We start from the raw sequence: 19,841 nt of genomic DNA, 5'->3' as shown, positions 1-19,841 counted from the left end.
CTCTGATCTCCAGCCACAAGATGCCAAGAGCACTTCTACCAGTTGTTAACAATCAAAAAATATCTCCAGGCATTGCCAAATGTCTTCTGGGGCATAAAATCGCCTCTGGTTGAGAAGTACTGCTTTATACCAAACTTTCCATAGCACAGTATAGAGGCCAGGTAAACAAGTCTTCGTTACTATCTCCGAAACCAAATCAACCTTAAGCATTCTACTGTAACACTGCCCAAAATCTAAAGCATACCAACAATACTATTAGGTTTACAAGAAAAAGTAAAAATAAGATTTAAAAAATTAGGCTACCAACCAGTTGGCCGTGTTCTGTCTGGTTCTTGTAACATAATCCAAGATCTTGGAGGTGGTTGTTCTGTTGAAACTAGTTGAAAATAAAACACAAAATTAAACAATATTCTTACATGTCGTTCTAAAAAAAATGGTTTCATCAAATGACCACTTACTTCTTTTTGCAGTACCTGCCAAATTATCAAGCAAATAGTTCAGTAGCCTTCTTGTTCCATCTGGTTCCAGATAGAGGTTCAATATATCCTGGGTAAGTGGATTTCCTGGAAATGTTTTTTAAATAGGTAAAATGAAACCAAGACAAATACTAAAATATTTCAAAACTGAAAAATAGACCAAAAATATACCAAAATTATCAGATCATCTATAACAATGTATATTAACTATATTAACTATATAAACCACATATATTAACGGTATATAAAAAACTATATATTAACTCAACATACCAAACTAGAATATTATTTTTTTCAGCTTTTGATGTGAACAATAAAAATGATTCATACCACATTCTATAGAAGTATCCAAAAAATGATTATTAATGGACTGATGTCAATCTAGGAGATATCTAATAGTATATCTCTGCATCTGACCCTGCCTCATCAACACTTTCATAATGATCAAAAGAGAGTAAAACTGGATTGGGGAAGAGCTGGAAGAAGGACTAGGCAAAGGAAAGGTGAGAGCCAATATCATGAATCACAGAATCAAAATTTAAGAAGACTACAAAGTTAATAAGAAAACATCCTAATGACAAATGCAGTCTAACACTTAGATTTTTTTGAATTCTAATGAATAAAGTAACAGGATGGGACAGACTTGGTTTAAGATTAAGCCACTAATGAAGGGGAAAACCCCAGGGCAGTGATCCAACAGTCAATTCAATCACTGTTTCAACAGGGCCAAAAATGAAAGCAAATGCAATGGTTTACATGTATTGTTAATAGTCTCAAATTCTCTCAGGACTTCTTATGTACAAGTAACAGCACAGGACACTGTTTCAAAAGCAAAGTTCCTATCCATGCTCCATTTTAAGAAAGACTAATAAGTTCTATAGATGGAAGATAGGTAAAATGATGAGAGATCTTAGCCATTCCAAATTTAAAAAAAAAAAACAAAAAGTTATGGACTATAAGAATGATCACCGCACAGAGAAAAAAGCGTTTTCTTCCTTTTCTCTTGTGAAAGAGTAGACTCAAAAGGCAGAATGAGGACCAAGCTCAGAATAGAAGTGTTTGTTAAACGTTAGAATTATTTAAGATGAAATGCCCTGACCTGTGAGGTAGTGGAGTATCCTTCATTAAAAGCTGGATTACACGGATGGGAAGAATCCTAAGTTAGGATTTTAAGAACTGTAAAGGTAAAAACATGCTCCTATAAGTGCAAAGTATATATTTGTAGGAAGACAAGTAACAATAGTATCATTCCCCATATGTGTACAGTTCTTTACAGCTACCAGAGTCCTGAAATTTTCATTTAGTCACAATCCTATGAGACAGGTAGCTATAACCTGAAAGTTACCAGGACCCTGTTAAGGATATCTTGAGAAAATGAAGTCAACAAAAAAACTTCTCAGTACCAGGTAAGCATCCCATTCTAACTAGACCTACATTACTGCTGTTATTTTTACTACTTTCTAGTGCAAAAAATATTTAAAGGCAATGCTGAGTACTTATAACTATGTGATCCTCCCGTCTAAGATCTTTCTATAAAATTAAAAACCATCCCCAAACCCAAATATCTCATTTTTGACTCTCTAATAAATGCATGAAGCCAAATGGTATATTTCCCCCAACATCTGCTTGTTCTTTGGAATTCCTTTAAATTTAATCTACTCTTCATTGCCTGGAAAAATAATACACAGAGGGTGAACTTAGCAAGTACAATTCTGGAATTAAATCATGATATTGAGTCTCAGAACTAAGGAACAAAAGTGAATGAGAGAAGTCGTTTCTGGAAAGATGAAGTAAACATACTTTTCCCTATTTCTCCTGCTGAATACAACTAAAATCCCATTAATTATGTGTAAAGAAATGTAAGACTCTGAAATGTGGTAAGAAGGCAGAATGTTCAGAGACCTCAGGACCTGAGGAACAACACAGTGGTGAATTCCTTGGGTTTACTATTTGTCTCATATATCCCAGACACAGAGCTAAGAAGCCAGCAACAGAGAAACACCTATGGGTACAGAAAAAAAAATTCCAACAAAAGCCAAAGGGCCAGGAAAGGGCAGCCTAACAAAACGAAACTTTTAGATAGTAACAGCTCTACTACAGCTAAACACCAAAGAAACATACATGGCATCCTCTCTACTCAGGCCAGCAAAGACCAAGCAGGGAGCTTAGACTTACACCCTTATGAGGAAGTAAGGAGGTACCCCAACACCCCTCGCAGGGTAGGGTCAGAGAAGGCCAAGAAGGTAGCTGGGACTTATATCCCCTCCAGGCAGTAACAAGCACCTCCTCCTCCTCCCTGCGGTGTCAGCAGAGACCAAGAAGGGAAGCCTGGACTTCCACCCCAACCCGCAGTAATGAGGTGTTCTTCCACCTCCCTTCTGGGGATGACGTCAGAGGAGGCTGAGGAGAGTCAAGACTTTTACCAGCTCCCACTGGTAATGAGGTCACCCCAATGCAGTGACTATGGAGACCACATAAGGAGCCAAAACTGCCACCTGTACCCAGCTGACCCTCGGGTGTCAACAAAGGCTAAGTGGAATCTTAACTCCTACCTCCCCTGGCAGTAAGGAGATGGTGTTCTCCATTTTCCCTGCCACAGCAGTGTTAGAGAAAGCCAGCAAAAAGGTTTAAATAAGATCCAGAGTCTTATACCATAATGTGAATATATCCAGCTTCAAGTGAAAATAACTAATCATACCAAGAACCAGGAAAATTTCAAACTGAATGAAAAAGATAACAGATTCCAACACTGAGATGAGAGAAACATTAGAATGATCTGAGCAAAACAGAGAAGGCATGATAAAAATGCTTCAATGAAAAATTACAAACATGCCTGAAGTAAAAAGACAAAAAAACAAGAAGACTCAGTAAACAAAAAAAGTTTTGGTAAACAAATGAAATGTAAAAAACCAAATGGAAATATTAAAACTGTAAAATAGGGTAAATGAAATAAAAAAAACTCAGTTGGATGGGTTCAATAGCAGAATGGAGGGTCAAAGGAAAGAATCAGTGAACTGGAAGATATAACACTAGAATTATGCAATCTGAACAACAGAAAGGAAACAGATTGAAACATATAAATGAACAGAGAGCCTCAGGGACCAGTGGAACTACAACAAAAGACTTAACGTTCATGTCCTCAGAGCAATGGAAGCAGAAGAGCACAGGGCTGAAGAAGTACTAAAGAAATGGTGAAAGCTCCCCCAATCTGGCAAGAAACCTAAACCTATAGATTCAAAAAATTCAAACAGGACAAACCCAAGCAACATCGTAATTAAACTGCTGAAAACTAAAGACAAAGAAAAAAATCTTGAAGGCAGCCAGAGAAAAACAACCTTATCTGTCGGGGAAAAACAATATGAATAACCACAAATTTCTCATCACAAACCAGTAGAAAGTGGCATGGTATTTTTCAAGCGCTGAAAGAAAAGAACTGTCAACCCAGAATCCTATATCCAGTGAAAATATCCTTTGGGAATGAAGGAGAAACAAAGACATTTTCAGATGACAGAGAACTAAGAGACTCTGTTGCCAGCAGACCCTCCCCTAAGAGAACCATTAATGAAAGTTCTCTAAGTGCAAAGGAAATGATAATAGAAGGAACCCTGGAATATCAGGAAGGAAAAAAAAAAAGATTATGGTTTAATAAAAGGGGGGGCAAATATAATAGGCTTTCCTTCTCAAGTTTTCTAAATCATGTTTGGCAGTTAATTGGGGGAGCAGGCAAATAAAAGGTCCTAAAAAGAGCTATGGTTTTTATATGTCACTCAAACTGGTAAAGCAGTTAACACCAGAAGACTATGATAAATTAAGTTTATATACTGAAATACCTAGAGCAACCACTGAAAAAGATAATTCAAACACATCACAGACAAATTAAAATGGAAATGTAAAAAGATGCTCAAGTAACCCATAGGAAAGCAAGAAAAAGAAAACAGAAAAACAAAAGCAAGGAGAACAAACAGAAACAAAAAATAAAGTGGCAGATGTAAGCCCCAATAAATCAATAATTATAGTAAATGTAAATGGTCTAAATAGACCAATTAAAAGACAGAAAATTGGCAGAGAGGATTTAAAAACATGACCCAGCTATATGCTATCAACAAGAAACTCACTTCAAATATAACAATATAAGCAGGTTGAAAGGAAAAGGATGGAAAAAAAATCATGCAAACATTAGTCAGAGGAAAGCAGGAGTGACTATATTAATATCAGATCAAGTAGATTTCAGAGAAAATCACCACACTGCAAGTGGCCTTATGTAATGATAAAGGGCCAATCCCCCGAGAAGAATTAGCAATTCTAAATGTGTATCTATCAAACAACAAAACTGCAAAATATTTTAAGCAAAAACAGTTCCATCCAAAAACTGATAGAACTGAAAGGACAATAGAGAAATCTACAATTACAGTTGAAGACGTCAACAACCCCTCTCTCAAAAATTGAAAGAACCAGACAAAAGTCCACAAACCATCAATCTAATAGACATTAGACAAATATATTGGATCTAACTGCTATTTATACATCATCTACAAAATAACAGCAGAATACAAAACTCTTGTCCAATGCCCAAGGGACAAATACTAGGCTAGATCATATCCTGGGCCATAAAACCAAACGTCCACAAATTTAAAAGAACTGAAATTATGTAGAATGTACTCTTCAACCACAATGGAATGACACTAAAAATCAATAACTGAAAGACAATAGGAAAATGTGCAAACACTTGGAAAATTCTGAATGATCCATGGGTCAAAGAGGAAGTCTGAAGGGAAATTTCAAAATGCACTGAGCTAGTGAAAATAAAATTTGTTGCTGGACACAGCTAAAGCAGGGTCAAGAGGGAAAGTTACAGCATTAAATGCATACATCAGAAGAAAAAAGTCCCAATTCAATAATCTAAGCTTCTACCCTAAGAACCAAGAGAAAAAGAGTCAAATAAATCCAAAGAAAAAGCAGCACAGAAATACTAAAGAGCAGAAATCAGTGAAACTGAAAACAGAAAAATTGAGGAAAAAAATTTTAAAGCTGTTTCTTTGACAAGATCAATAAAACTGACGAACCTTTAACCAAGACTGATAAAGAAAAAGAGAGACAAAAATTACCAATATCAACAACGAAAGGGGATAAGGGTATGACTACAGACCCTACAGAAATCAGAAGGATAAGGGAATACTATAAACAACTCTACATACATAAATTTAACAACACAGATGATATGGGCCACTTCCCTGAAAAACACAAACCATCACAACTCACCCAGTAGATAATTTAGTAGCACTACACCTAGTAAAGGAAATGAATTCATAATTTTAAAACTACCAGAAAAGAAATCTCCAACCCAGACTGTTGCACTAGAAAATTCTACTAAACATTTAAAAAAGGATTAACTCTAATTCTACAGAATCTTTTCTGGAAAACAGAAGACGAGGGAACGCTTTCAAATCCATTTCATAAAGCTAATATCACCTTGATACCAAAACAAGGCAAAGTGAGTATAAAACAAACAAAAAACAAAATGACAAATATCTCTCATGAATACAGTCAAAAATCATTAAAATATTAGCATACACTTATCAGCAATAAACAAATTATACACCATGATCAAGCGGATTTTATTCCAGGAATGCAAGCCTGGTTCAATATTAAAAAATTAATTACCAGGCTAAAGAAGAAAAATTATATATCACATCATATCAACTGATGGAGAACAAATATTTGACAAAATTAAATACCTGTTCATGATTTAAAACTCTCAGAAAAAGAAGGATAGAAGGAAAAATCCTCAAATTGATAGGGCATCTACAAAATACCCATGCTAACATTATACTCAATAATGAGGACAGAATACTTTCTAAGGTCGGGGAAAAGGGGGGATGTCTGCTCTCACAACTCTTAATCAACATAGTGCTGCAAGTTCTGGTCACTGCCATAAGGCAAGAAAAAGGAAAGAAAAGCATACATATTGGAAAGAAATAAACTTCTCCCTATTTGCAAGTGACTAATTTTCTATATATAAAAAAATTTTTTTAATTACCAAAAAACCTACAAAAAATAGAAAAACCAACTCCTAGAACTAGAACTGGGTTCAACAAAGTAGAAGGATACAAAATAAAAATACAAAAATCCATTATATTTCTGTATACCGGGAATGAAAACATGGACAGCAAAATTTAAAATACCTTATCAAGTATAAATCTAACAAAACATTTACAGGACTTTTATACAAAAAACTACACAACAGTGATGAAAAAATCAAGATCTAAATAGATGGAGAGACATAACACGTTCATTGATTCGAAGACTCTACATACTAAAGACGTCAGTTCTCCCCAATTTGATATACAGGTTATCAAAACCCCAGTAATATTGTTTGTAACTATAGATAAGATTATTCTAAAATGTATATGGAAAGGCCAAAGAATTAGAATAGCTAAAACCATTCTGAGGAAGTAGACTATAGAGGAGGAATCAGTCTATCTATTTCAAAAATTATTACCCTATTTCAAGTTCCAAAAACTACGTGATATTGGCACAGACACACAGATCAATGAAAAGAATAGAGAATCCACACAGATATGTCCAATTGTCCAGTGAAAAAGCAATTCAATGGAGGACAGACTTTTCAACAAATCTTGCTGGAGCAATTGGACATACACAAGCAAAAAACAAACCTTGAATTAATCCTGTCTTTTCACTCAAAATGGATTACAGACTTAAATGTAAAACAAAACCATAAATCCTTTAGTACAAAACACTGGAGAAAATCTTTGGGATCTAGGGCTATTTCAAAGAGTTCTTAGACCTGACATCAAAAGTAAGAGCCATAAAAGGAAAAACTGAAAAACTGGATTTTATCAAAATTAAAAACTTTTCCTACATAAAAGGCCCTGTGTGGTATTGTGATTTATATTAAGAAATATATATTTGCTTTTCATCCACTGTTCCTGGCACACATATCCTAAAATCTCTGATATTTCCTAAGTGATATTTCCTAAGATGACTCGTTATGTTAATGAGGTGACTTTTGGCCTTATCTGAAAGACGGGGCTGGTTGCCAACAGAACCCACTATGTGATTAGAGTTGGAACTTTCAGTCCCACCCTGCTAAGGGGAGAGAGGCTGTAGGTTAAACCAATCACCATCAAAGGCCAATGATCTCATCAATTATGCCTTCGTAATGGAGCCTCTACAAAAACCTGAAAGGATGGGGCTCAGAGACCTCTGGGTTGGTGAACATGTGGAGATTCAGGGAGAGTGGTGTGCCTGGAAGATGGCATGGAAGCTCTGTGTCCTTTCCCCATAACTTGGCCTATGCATTTCTCCAATTTGGCTATTCCTGAGTTATATCCTTTCACAATAAACAGGTAATCTAGTGAGTAAATGGGTTACCTGAGTTCTGTGAGCCACTCTAGCAAGTTAATCAAACCCAATGAGGGAGTGATGGGAACCTCCAATCTGTAGCTGGTTGGTCAGAAGCACAAGCACAAATGACAACCTGGGTTGTGACCGGCATCTGAAGTTGGAAGGAAAGGGGAAAGGGGCAGTCTTGTAGGACTGAGCCCTTTACCTATGGAAACTGATGCTATCTCTGGGTAAGTAGTGTCAAAACTGAGTTGAATTGTAGGACACCCAGCCAGTGTCCTAGAATTGCTTGTTGGTGTTGGGGGAAATCACCCACCCACCCTCCCACCCTAATAAGTGGATGAAAAGACAAGCTATATACTGGGAGAAAATATCTGCAAATTGCATATTTGACAAAACCATAGTATCGAAAATATATAAAGGACTCCCAAATTTCAACAGTAAAAAAGTAAACAATCCAATTAGTGCATGGGCAAAGGAATAAGAGATATTTCACATACGATGCCATACAGATGACAAATAAGCACACGCAAAGATATTCAGCACCTTTAACTGTTGGGGAAATGCAAATTACAACTACAATGAGGTATCACTATACAGCTATCAGAAAGGCTAAAATAAAAATAGTGACAAAATCAAGCCTTGGTAAATTTAAGAAAATTGAAATAGTATCAAGTATCTGTTCCGACTACAATGCTATGAGACTAGATATCAATTACAGGAAAAAAATCTGTAAAAACTACAAACACATGAGGCTAAACAATACACTACTAAATTACCAAGAGATCACTGAAGAAATCAAAGAGGAAATCAACAAATACCTAGAAACAAATGACAATGAAAACACGACGACCCAAAACCTATGGGATGCAGCAAAAGCAGTTCTAAGAGGGAAGCTTACAGCAATACAATCCCACCTCAAGAAACAACAAACATCTCAAATAAACAAACTAACCCTACACCTAAAGCATTAGAGAGAAGAACAAAAAAAACCCAAAGTTAGCAGAAGGAAAGAAATCATAAAGATCAGATCAGAAATAAATGAAAAAGAAATGAAGGAAACAATAGCAAAGATCAATAAAACTAAAAGCTGGTTCTTTGAGACGATAAACAAAATTGATAAACCTTTAGCCAGACTCATAAAGAAAAAAAGGAAGACTCAAATCAACAGACTTAGAAATGAAAACGGAGAAGTAACAACTGACACTGCAGAAATACAAAGGATCATGAGAGATTACTACAAGCAACTCTATGCCAATAAAATGGAAAACCTGGAAGAAATGGACAAATTCTTAGAAAAGCACAACCTTCTGACACTGGACTAGGAAACTGAAAATATAAACAGAACAATCACAAGCACTGAAATTGAAACTGTGATTAAAAACCTTCCAACAAACAAAAGCCCAGGGCCAGATGGCTTCACAGGCAAATTCTATCAAACATTTAGAGAAGAGCTAACACCTATACTTCTCAAACTCTTCCAAAATATAGCAGAGGGAGGAACAACCCCAAACTCATTCTACGAGGCCACTATCACCCTGATACCAAAACCAGATAAAGATGTCACAAAAAAAGAAAACTACAGTCCAATATCACGTATGAATATAGATGCAAAAATCCTCAACAAAATACTAGCAAACAGAATCCAACAGCACATTAAAAGGATCATACACCATGATCAAGTGGGGTTTATTCCAGGAATGCAAGGATTCTTCAATATACACAGATCAATCAATGTGATAAACCATATTAACAAACTGAACGAGAAAAACCACATGATCATCTCAATAGATGCAGAAAAAGCTTTCGACAAAATTCAATACTCATTTATGATAAAAACAGTCCAGAAAGTAAGCATAGAGGGAACTTACTTCAACGTAATAAAGGCCATATATGACAAACCCACAGCCAACATCGTTCTCAATGGTGAAAAACTGAAACCATTATCCTCTAAGATCAGGAACAAAACAAGGTTGCCCACTCTCACCACTCTTATTCAACATAGTTTTGGAAATTTTAGCCACAGCAATCAGAGAAGAAAAAGAAATAAAAGGAATCCAAATCGGAAAAGAGGAAGTAAAATTGTCACTGTTTGCAGATGACATGATACTATACATACAGAATCCTAAAGATGCTACCAGACAACTACTAGAGCTAAGCAATGAATCTGATAAAGAAGCAGGATACAAAATTAATGCACAGAAATCTCTTGCATTCCTATACACTAATGATGAAAAATCTGAAAGAGAAATTAAGGAAACACTCCCATTTACCATTGCAACAAAAAGAATAAAATACCTAGGAATAAACCTACCTAAGGAGGCAAAAGACCTGTACGCAGAAAACTGTAAGACACTGATGAAACAAATTAAAGACGATACAAGCAGATGGAGAGATATACCATGTTATTGGATTGGAAGAATCAACATTGTGAAAATGACTATACTACCCAAAGCAATCTACAGATTCAATGCAATGCCTATCAAATGACCAATGGCATTTTTCACAGAACCAGAACAAAAAATTTCAAAATTTGTATGGAAACACAAAAGACCATGAATAGCCAAAGCAATCTTGAGAACGAAAAACGGGTGGAGGAATCAGGCTCCCTGACTTCAGACTATACTAACAAAGCTACAGTAATCAAGACAGTATGGTACTGGCACCAAAATAGAAATTTCGATCAGTGGAACCGGATAGAAACCCATGCACATATGGTCACCTTATCTTTGATAAAGGAGGCAAGAATATACAATGGAGAAAAGGGAGCCTCTTCAATAAGTGGTGCTGGGAAAAATGGACAGCTACTTGTAAAAGAATGAAATTAGAACACACCCTAACACCATACACAAAAATAAACTCAAAATGGATTAAAGACCTAAATGTAAGGCCAGACACTATAAAACTCTTAGAGGAAAACATAGGCAGAACACTCTATGACATAAATCACAGCAAGATCCTTTTTGGCCCACCTCCTAGAGAAATGGAAATAAAAACAAAAATAAGCAAATGGAACCTAATGAAACTTAACAGCTTTTGCACAGCAAAGGAAACCATAAACAAGACGAAAAGACAACCCTCAGAATGGGAGAAAGTATTTGCAAATGAAGCAACTGACAAAGGATTAATCTCTAAAACATACAAACAGCTCATGCAGCTCAATATCAAAAAAACCAACAACCCAATCCAAAAATGGGCAGAAGACCTAAATAGATATTTCTCCAAAGAAGATATACAGATTGCCAACAAATACATGAAAGGATGTTCAACATCACTAATCATTAGAGAAATGCAAATCAAAACTACAGTGAGGTATCACCTCACACCTGTCAGAATGGCCATCATCAAAAAGTCTACAAACAGGGCTTCCCTGGTGGCACAGTGGTTGATAGTCCGCCTGCCGATGCAGGGGACATGGGTTCGTGCCCTGGTCCGGGAAGGTGCCACATGCCGCGGAGCGGCTGGGCCCGTGAGCCATGGCCGCTGAGCCTGTGTGTCCGGAGCCTGTGCTCCGCAACGGGAGAGGCCACAACAGTGAGAGGCCCGCGTACTGCCAAAAAAAAAAAAAAAAAAAAAAAAAAGTCTACAAATAGTAAATGCTGGAGAGGGTGTGGAGAAAAGGGAACCCTCTTGCACTGTTGGTAGGAATGTAAATTGATACAGCCACTATGGAGAACAGTATGGAGGTTCCTTACAAAACTAAAAATAGAACTACCATACGACCCAGCAATCCCACTACCAGGCATATACCCTGAGAAAACCATAATTCAAAGAGTCATGTACCACAATGTTCATTGCATGTCTCTTTACAATAGCCAGGACATGGAAGCAACCTAAGTGTCCATCAACAGATGAATGGATAAAAATGTGGCACATATATACAATGGAATATTACTCAGCCATAAAAAGAAACAAAACTGAGTTATTTGTGGTGAGGTGGATGGACCTAGAGACCGTCACACAGAGTGAAGTAAGTCAGAAAGAGAAAAATAAATACCGTATGCTAACACATATATATGGAATCTAAAAAAAGAAAAAATGGTTCTGAAGAACCTAGGGGCAGGACAAGAATAAAGACACAGATGTAGAAAATGGACTTGAGTACACCAGGAGGGGGAAAGGTAAGCTGGGACAAAGGGAGAGAGTGGCATGGACATATATACATTACCAAATGTAAAACAGATAGCTAGTGGGAAGCAGCCACATAGCACAGGGAGATCAGCTCGGTGCTTTGTGTCCACCTAGAGGGGTGGGAGGATGGGAGGGAGGCGCAAGAAGGAGGAGATATGGGGATATATGTATATGTATAATTGATTCCCTTTGTTATACAGCAGAAACTAACACACCATTGTAAAGCAATTATACTCCAATAAAGATGTTAAAAAAAAAACCAAACAGTGACAGTACATAAGGATGCAAAGAAACTGGATCACTCATTTATTACTGGTGAAAATGTAAAATAGTACAGCACTCTGGAAAACAACCTGGCAGTTTCTTAAAAAAACTGACCAAGAAACTAACCTATGACCCAGCTACTGCACTCCTGGGCATTTATCTTAGAGAAATGAAGACTTACATTCACACAATAACCTGCACACAGAATGTTAACAGCAGCTTCATCTGTAACAGCAAAATACTGGAACCACCCAGATGTCCTTAAATAGGTCAATGGTTAAACAACCTGTGATACATCCATACCAAGGAATACTACTAATCAATATAAAGGAGCAAACACCCAACAACCTGGGTGAATCTCCAAAGAATTAACCTTGGGTGGGGGGAGGGGAACTCAATCTCAAAAGGTTACACACAGCATGATTCTATTTCTATATTATTTTTGAAATAACAAAATTATAGAAATAGATAACATATCAGTGGTTGTCAGAAGTTAAGGAGTCAACTGGGGCAAGAGGAAAGCAAGTGTGCCTATCAAAGGGCAACATGAGGGATCCTTTGGTGATCGAACTGTTCTGTACCTTGACTGTATCAATGTCAATATCCTGGTTGTGATGCTGTACTACAGTATTTGTTTTGTTTTGTTTTTGTTTTGTGTTTTCTGGCTGCAGTGGGTCTTCGTTACTGCGCACGGGCTTTCTCTAGTTGCAGCGAGCGGGGGCTACTCTTTGTTGTGTTGCGCGGGCTTTTCATTGCGGTTGCTTCTCTTGTTGCGGAGCACAGGCTCTAGGTGCGTGGGCTCAGTAGTTGCGGCTCGTGGGCTCAGTAGTTGCGGCTCGTGGGCTCAGTAGTTGTGGCTCGCAGGCTCTAGAGCGCAGGCTCAGTAGTTGTGGCGCACAGGTTTAGTCGCTCCTCAGCATGTGGGATCTTCCTGAACCAGGGCTTGAACCTGTGTGTCCTGCATTGGCAGGCGGATTCTTAACCACTGTGCCACCAGGCAAGTCTATGTACTATAGTTTTGAAAAATGTTGTCACTGGGGGGAAATTGGTAAAAGGCAAATGGATTGTTCCCTGCATTATTTCTTACAGGTTCACATAAATCTCTTATCTCAAAATAAAAAAAATGAATACACTATTTAAGGTTCTAGTCCTATCTTTCACAGTAGAACAATTTTGAAGAACATGGAAAAATGTAAAAAAAAAAAAAAAAGTGACGCATGCTAGCCCTATGCAATCAACTTTAAAGAAAATGATATGAACTGATTCGTGAGGCAGAAATACTTCGGCTCTGTACGAATGGATAATATAGCAAATAGGCATGATTTTTGAACTAAGCAATACATTGTCTCTTCCAAATAATTAACAGGTGCCATGAGAAATCATTAAAGAAGTTTTCAGAGAGCAAGGAAAATGCAACTGTTTTAAGAAGTAGCTAGCACAGCATTAAAGTGTAAGTTGCAAAGTCAGGAAAATAAAATAGGATTTGTCTTAAAAAGGTGAAATCAAGTGAAAAGACTGCTATTGCAGACAGACGTGTAACAATGTCCAACAGAATAGCTGAGATAAATGAGTTATCTCGGTGAAACTATACTTCCAAGAAAGAAACATAAAGGCATAAAGGTCAAACAGTAAAGGATCTTTCTGAAGTGGAAGAACAAGGACTAATCAAAAACAAATGTGCCATAAAGACTTCCCTACCTGGCCCCAGCGTTTACTTAAATCAGTGTGAAAATTTGTAAGCAACGACCCTAACTTCAAATAAAGTTTGTAAATCCTTAGAGAAATGAATACAGATTAAGGTTTGTAAAATATATACTGTAAGATTACAAAACCTTGAACCAGAAGGACATACAACAGTAGCTGCCTCTGGGACAAGAAAGAGACTAGAAGAGGAACAAAGAGGGCCTTGATGTTGTGTAATGTTCTATTTCTTTTGCATTAAAAAACGGACATAAAAGTGACAAAATATTAATTGTTAATTCTGGTAGTCTGTATATGAATTACACTTTGCTACGTTTTATATTTTTGTTTTTCAAATTTAAAAATAGGAAAATAAGAATAAATTAGACTTATCATAGGGAGATACAACAGAAAAAGCATTTGCAGCCCACATTTCCCTCACTTCCATTTTAAGAGGTCTCAGCCAGTGTAGCCCACACAGACAAAAACTTTCCAAAGAATGATTTATAAAGCTGATGTTTGTTGAACATGGTTTTACATATATTTGTAAATGTATTATTTGCATTTTTCCATTTGTTTTTGTGAACAATACCATTACCTTTATAATATGAAATGGATTTATAGAAATAAAACCTCACTTTATAACTATATTTTTAAGATATAGAAGTACACTTCTTGAAGACTTCATCATGTGATTTTTTGGGGGGGCCACACCACATAGCATGTAGGACCTTAGTTCCCCCACCAGGGATCAAACCCATGGCCCCTGCAGCGAAGGGCAGAGTCATAACCACTGGACTGCCAGGGAAGTCCCCCTGTGATCTTTTTTAAGGAATCAATTATAGAGTAAGCTGGATACATCTACAAGACTGGTGAAGAACCACAATGTGATAAAAAAAATTTTATAGGTTTTGACATATTATTAAAATGGGACTTTTAACCTTGCTGGTTTAAAAAAATATTTCCCAATAGTTCTTACTAGGTTAATTATGTCCCCGAGTTCTAAAATATTAGTAAAGTCCTTATAAATCAATTTTATTTTTGATTTTTAAAGAAATGCTTAAATACTGGTCTTTATTAGAGGATCCAAACAGATCAAAATTTTCTACTTGCTTTCTGCATTTTGTGAGAATCTCCATTTTTTGAGATTTGAACATAAAACAAACAAACAAAAAAGCTGTTTTACAGCATGATGAAATAAAGTCTGACGTCAGGAATGTATCACCAAAACATGCAGGTGACTAAAAGAAAGGCTAGAAAAGCAAGGCTGGGCTAGGAGCAAAAAAGAAGAAGAAGACTAGCAGACAATCTACAGGTGAAAAGGAAAGAAAACCATTGGACTGTATCTAACAAAATGATGAACTCTGGGGAAGAGTGAACCTGCAAATCCCTGGCAAAAGGATTCCCTTTTATGGCTTCTTTAGACTCAAAGACATACATACAAACCACAAGAAGCACAAGTATGGGAAGTCATACCTTTCAGGCCTAAAGTCTGCAACTGAAACAGTTTTCCCAGCTCAAAAGGTAGAACTCGTAACAGGTTGTTATTTAAATGGAGTTCCCTGTTGATGTAAAAATTCCAGGAAGTCAGAAGATATATTAACCTTTAGCTAACAGCTAAAATCAACAATATAATTTCTAGGAATATAAGATATAAGTTCCTAAGAATACAAAATTTAGTATTATATGCCAATGTCTAGTATAGTGCTTCTTAAATCATATGTGGTTAAAAAAACAAACAAGAAAAAAGACACAACAGAAAACCCCAAACTGCCACAAACCAATACATTTGTAAAACAAAGGAAAAAAATCAATTACTATAAAAATGTGATGAGAAAAAAAAAGACCAACAAAATATAAGCCCCAATTTTTTTAAGGGTATTGGATTCAAAAGACACTTGCTGTGTATCTCACTGCAGGCTGGTGACACGTTTGAAAATGGCACAGTCCAGATACCACCCTGAGAGCAGAACTGGTCTAGCATACATGGAGGTCTAATACACATGTTTAAGAAAGTGGAAATGATAAAACAGCCTAACATGTGAATTGTTAAAAGAAAATTTAAATGATCATAGTACCAAATCAAGAGTTTATGGTAGCTGACCAATGTTTATGATTAATAATACTAAAGTTTCACTTTAGAAATAATGGCAGCTATATTAATAACTACTGATTATTTTAATGATTTGTTTTGTATAGAAAATATAACTATGAAAGGAATCTTCAGTAGGAAAAAAAGAAAGACCCAATATTAAGATATTGGCAATGTCCTATGATAAGTTTTATTTGTCAATTTTTACATGTGAATGAGAACTACTGACTTGGTTCTTGGAATTTAAATGAAGCTTGGTTACCACTGAGTAAACCAGAGGCTGGTGAGGCCATAAACTGAATAAGAAAAACTCACTCTGAATACTTGGTTCCTGTTTATTTCCAAATATATCACACAGGAAAGGAGGTCCTTTAAGTAAATTTGGTTCAGGGGATTAAAAATAGTCATGGTATATACTCAATAATTAAGCCTAAAAAATGTCAAAGGGCTGGAATGGAAGCAATAGAGGTAAAGAAACTCTCACAAGGTCCTTATTCCTTTTTACTATGCAGCAAATGATAGAAGGCAGCAGAAAAGCCAGTGGAATTTTTTTTAAAAAGGGGGGGAGGTAATATGAAATGGAGCAAGATTTTCTATTGGGATTAACATAATAGCTGGAAATTGGCTTTATATTCAACCTGGGTAGATCTCATCTATCTTATAAAACAGAGGTTACAGCAATTACCATTTACTAATACAATATGTACCAAGCAATGTTGCTAGTAGTTTCTTAGTCATTATCTCAAATATTTCTAATCTCAGCCTTAGTTGGGTCATTATCATAGCAACTTCACGGATGCAGAAACACTCCATAAGGTTGTAAGAAGCTTGCCCAAAATCACACAACTTGTAAACGACTGAGTCAGGTTTCTAACCTGAACTCTGTGTGACTCCACATAGTATCCACCTCCTATAGTCCACACTATAGGCCCCCATATTCAATCACTAATTCTAGCTTCTTTCAAGTCCTGGCTTTGTTACTATCATGCATACAAGCCCTGGGATGGCCAAAATGGGATCATTAATTGTCAATGGCTTCCTGGATCCCATATTAAGGATGGTATAGGGCCCCAGAATTTAGTGGGGGAAAAGCATCTCAACTGTCTGTCACAGGTGAGTACATATATGGGATAACACAAGTGCCTTCTATTTGTTTGCCCCGCTTTGTCCAAAAATTTTGTTTCAAAAATAAAGTATATTACACAAAACAGCAATAAAATAAATTTTAGGCAATGGATCTAAATGACTTATTTATTAGCTGACATTCAATTTTCCCAGAAAACTTTACCTGAAGAACACAGTCATGTTTAACTGTGTTCAAATACCATTAAATTGACAATGTCCTTTCCCAACAAAGTGGTGTTTCCTAACAATATAATAATATATTTTTTTAGGGGGGATATAGCTATGTACTAAGTTGAATCTGTATACCTGAGTGATACCATGTTTCCGAGTTCTGCCGGTAAACTCCGGATTTTATTAGAGGACAGGTCCAGATACACCAGATTGTGAAGCTTGGCAATGTCTGAAGGAATGCGGGACAGGGAATTGTCACTTAGATACAAAGCTGTCAAGTGAGTTAGTGACCACAAAGATGAGCTTAAGCTTCTTACTTTTCCTGTAAAAGAAGAAAAAAATGGGGTAAGAATTATATAGTGTTCTATACCAAATGTAAAATAGATAGCTAGTGGGAAGAAGCTGCATAGCACAGGGAGATCAGCTTGGTGCTTTGCATCCACCTAGAGGGGTGGGATAAGGAGGATGGGAGGGAGACGCAAGAGGGAGGAGATATGGGGATATATGTATATGTATAGCTGATTCACTTTGTTAAACAGCAGAAACTAACACACCATTGTAAAGCAATTATACTCCAATAAAGATGTTAAAAAAAAGAATTATATAGTGTTCTCTAGTTTGATCCCTGGATTAAGTAACATTTTAGATATTTTACTGAGTAATAATTTTTTTTAAATAAATTTATTTATTTATTTTTGGCTGTGTTGGGTCTTCGTTGCTGCACATGGGCTTTCTCTAGTTGTGGCGAGTGGGGGCTACTCTTCATTGTGCTGTGCGGGCTTCTCATTGTGGTGGCTTCTCTTGTTGCAGAGCACGGGCTCTAGGTGTGCAGGCTTCAGTATTTGTGGAGAGGGGGCTTCAGTAGTTGTGGCTTGTGGGCTCTAGAGCACAGGCTCAGTAGTTGTGGTGCACAGGCTTAGTTGCTCCGCGGCATGTGGGATCTTCCTGGACCAGGGCTTAACCCGTATCCCCTGCATTTGCAGGTAGATTCTTAACCACTGCGTCACCAGGGAAGTCCCATATTGAATAATAATTTATCACACAAAAAATTGTGAGAAAGGGGTCAATAGTAGAAACCTTACCGATTCTAGAACAATTCACTGCTATGATTAAGTTATAAACTCTCCACTTGGCAGACTAAAAAAAAAAAAAACCCATTTAAGGCAATATATCAATATTTAGATTCCATTGTTATTTTTAAGAATACAATAGTTAAGACTTTATCCTTTAAATTAGCCTCAGCTATGACAAGAAAAAGCATGAATAATTTATAGTAATGATAAGTCCAATATTTCAACATGAATGATTTGGACTTATGCAAAAAAAAGAAAATCAAATCTAGTATCTCAGAGGCTATTCATATCTGTACTCCAGAAAACAAGAATTTTGCCTAAGAACAGAAGGTACGTGAGATATTCTCAGCTTAGCAAACTTTTAAAACCAAGAGTACCAAGGTAATAATTTCATCAATAATCATGTAATTAGACAAATCTGTACTGTATAATTAAAAGGAAAAATACCTGCCCAGAAGCATTTCAGATATTAAGTCATAACTATATAAATCAAACAGTAACAGATGTAGGATTCAAGAGTCAAGAGTAGTGACTAGAAACAGAATAATTTCTTTCAATGCAATATTAAATCTGTACTTTGGCAGTTCTTGGTAAGATGACAATTGTTTCTAAATTCACCTAAGATTTTCCCCATAATATCTTTAATAGTGCAGGTTATAGTCTGAGAGAGAATGAAACAAGTGGATGTAATGAAAATATAAGTCTTTGAAAACTGATTTTCTATTGGCTGAAAAAGCAGTCTAGAAACTTCTAATCAAAATGGAATAACAGGGACCAAAATTACTATCCCACCTGAACAATTATAAAACCAGACAATATACATGAATCAACAAATATCAGAGATCAGACACCAATCAGCACAGGAGAGTGATCCCTGAAGGATGAAAAACAAACAAGACAGGCCAGCAGCAGCACAGGGAGGGGATTCCAGGGAAAGAACACTGATCTCCCACAAGTTCAGGACACAAAGCGAATGTCCAGGGAAGCCAGGATGACTAGAATTTACAAAGGCAGAGTACCAGAGAGGAGACAGATGAAGAGAAAGGTCTGGAGATTTGAGGTTCCCCTCAAGTTGTCAACTGAGTACTGATCACCATATGCATGTGAGAAATTGCCTGAGCCAGAGGAAAAAAACACCCAAAAGGAGTAAAGGTAACAACCCCTAGGTTCACACATCACCCAGGTTCACACATCACTCAATAAGGTAAAATTCACAAGATCTGGCACCCAATTAAAAATTACTAGGTATGCAAAGAAACAGGAAAATATCATCCATAATGAAAAGTCAGTCAATTAAGACCAGTCCAGAAAAGACAATGATGACAAAATTAGTAGACAAACATTAGAAGTTACTTTAATTATATTCCATATGGTCAGAAGCTAGAAGGCTAAACATAGTAACTAGTGATACAAGATAGCACACTCAAATTGAATTTCTAAAGTTGAACACCATGGTTAAGAGGA

At 36.5% G+C, this 19,841-nt stretch overlaps 1 protein-coding gene across 3 annotated transcripts in view; it reads right to left on the bottom strand.

The window, feature by feature from the left end:
- CNOT6 (CCR4-NOT transcription complex subunit 6) overlaps positions 1–19,841 on the bottom strand; it is a 65,792-nt gene that overhangs the window by 10,979 nt on the left and 34,972 nt on the right. Inside the window, exons 3-6 of one of the 3 annotated variants that reach the window (XM_081230573.1) lie at positions 17,440–17,626; positions 15,393–15,478; positions 459–563; positions 308–376 (exon numbers count right to left, since the gene is read on the bottom strand). In XM_081230573.1, coding sequence (XP_081086699.1) covers positions 308–376; positions 459–563; positions 15,393–15,478; positions 17,440–17,626 — 447 coding nt within the window. The remainder of the gene's footprint in view (positions 1–307; positions 377–458; positions 564–15,392; positions 15,479–17,439; positions 17,627–19,841) is intronic. The other 2 variants (XM_081230574.1, XM_081230575.1) reach the window with 2 other exon arrangements.

The sequence above is a fragment of the Mesoplodon bidens genome (genome assembly GCF_964165515.1).
Source record: "Mesoplodon bidens genome assembly, chromosome: 4".
Taxonomy (NCBI): domain Eukaryota; kingdom Metazoa; phylum Chordata; class Mammalia; order Artiodactyla; family Ziphiidae; genus Mesoplodon; species Mesoplodon bidens.
Note: the sequence above shows the minus strand (reverse complement) of the source record. Positions and strands in the feature narration are given on the sequence as shown.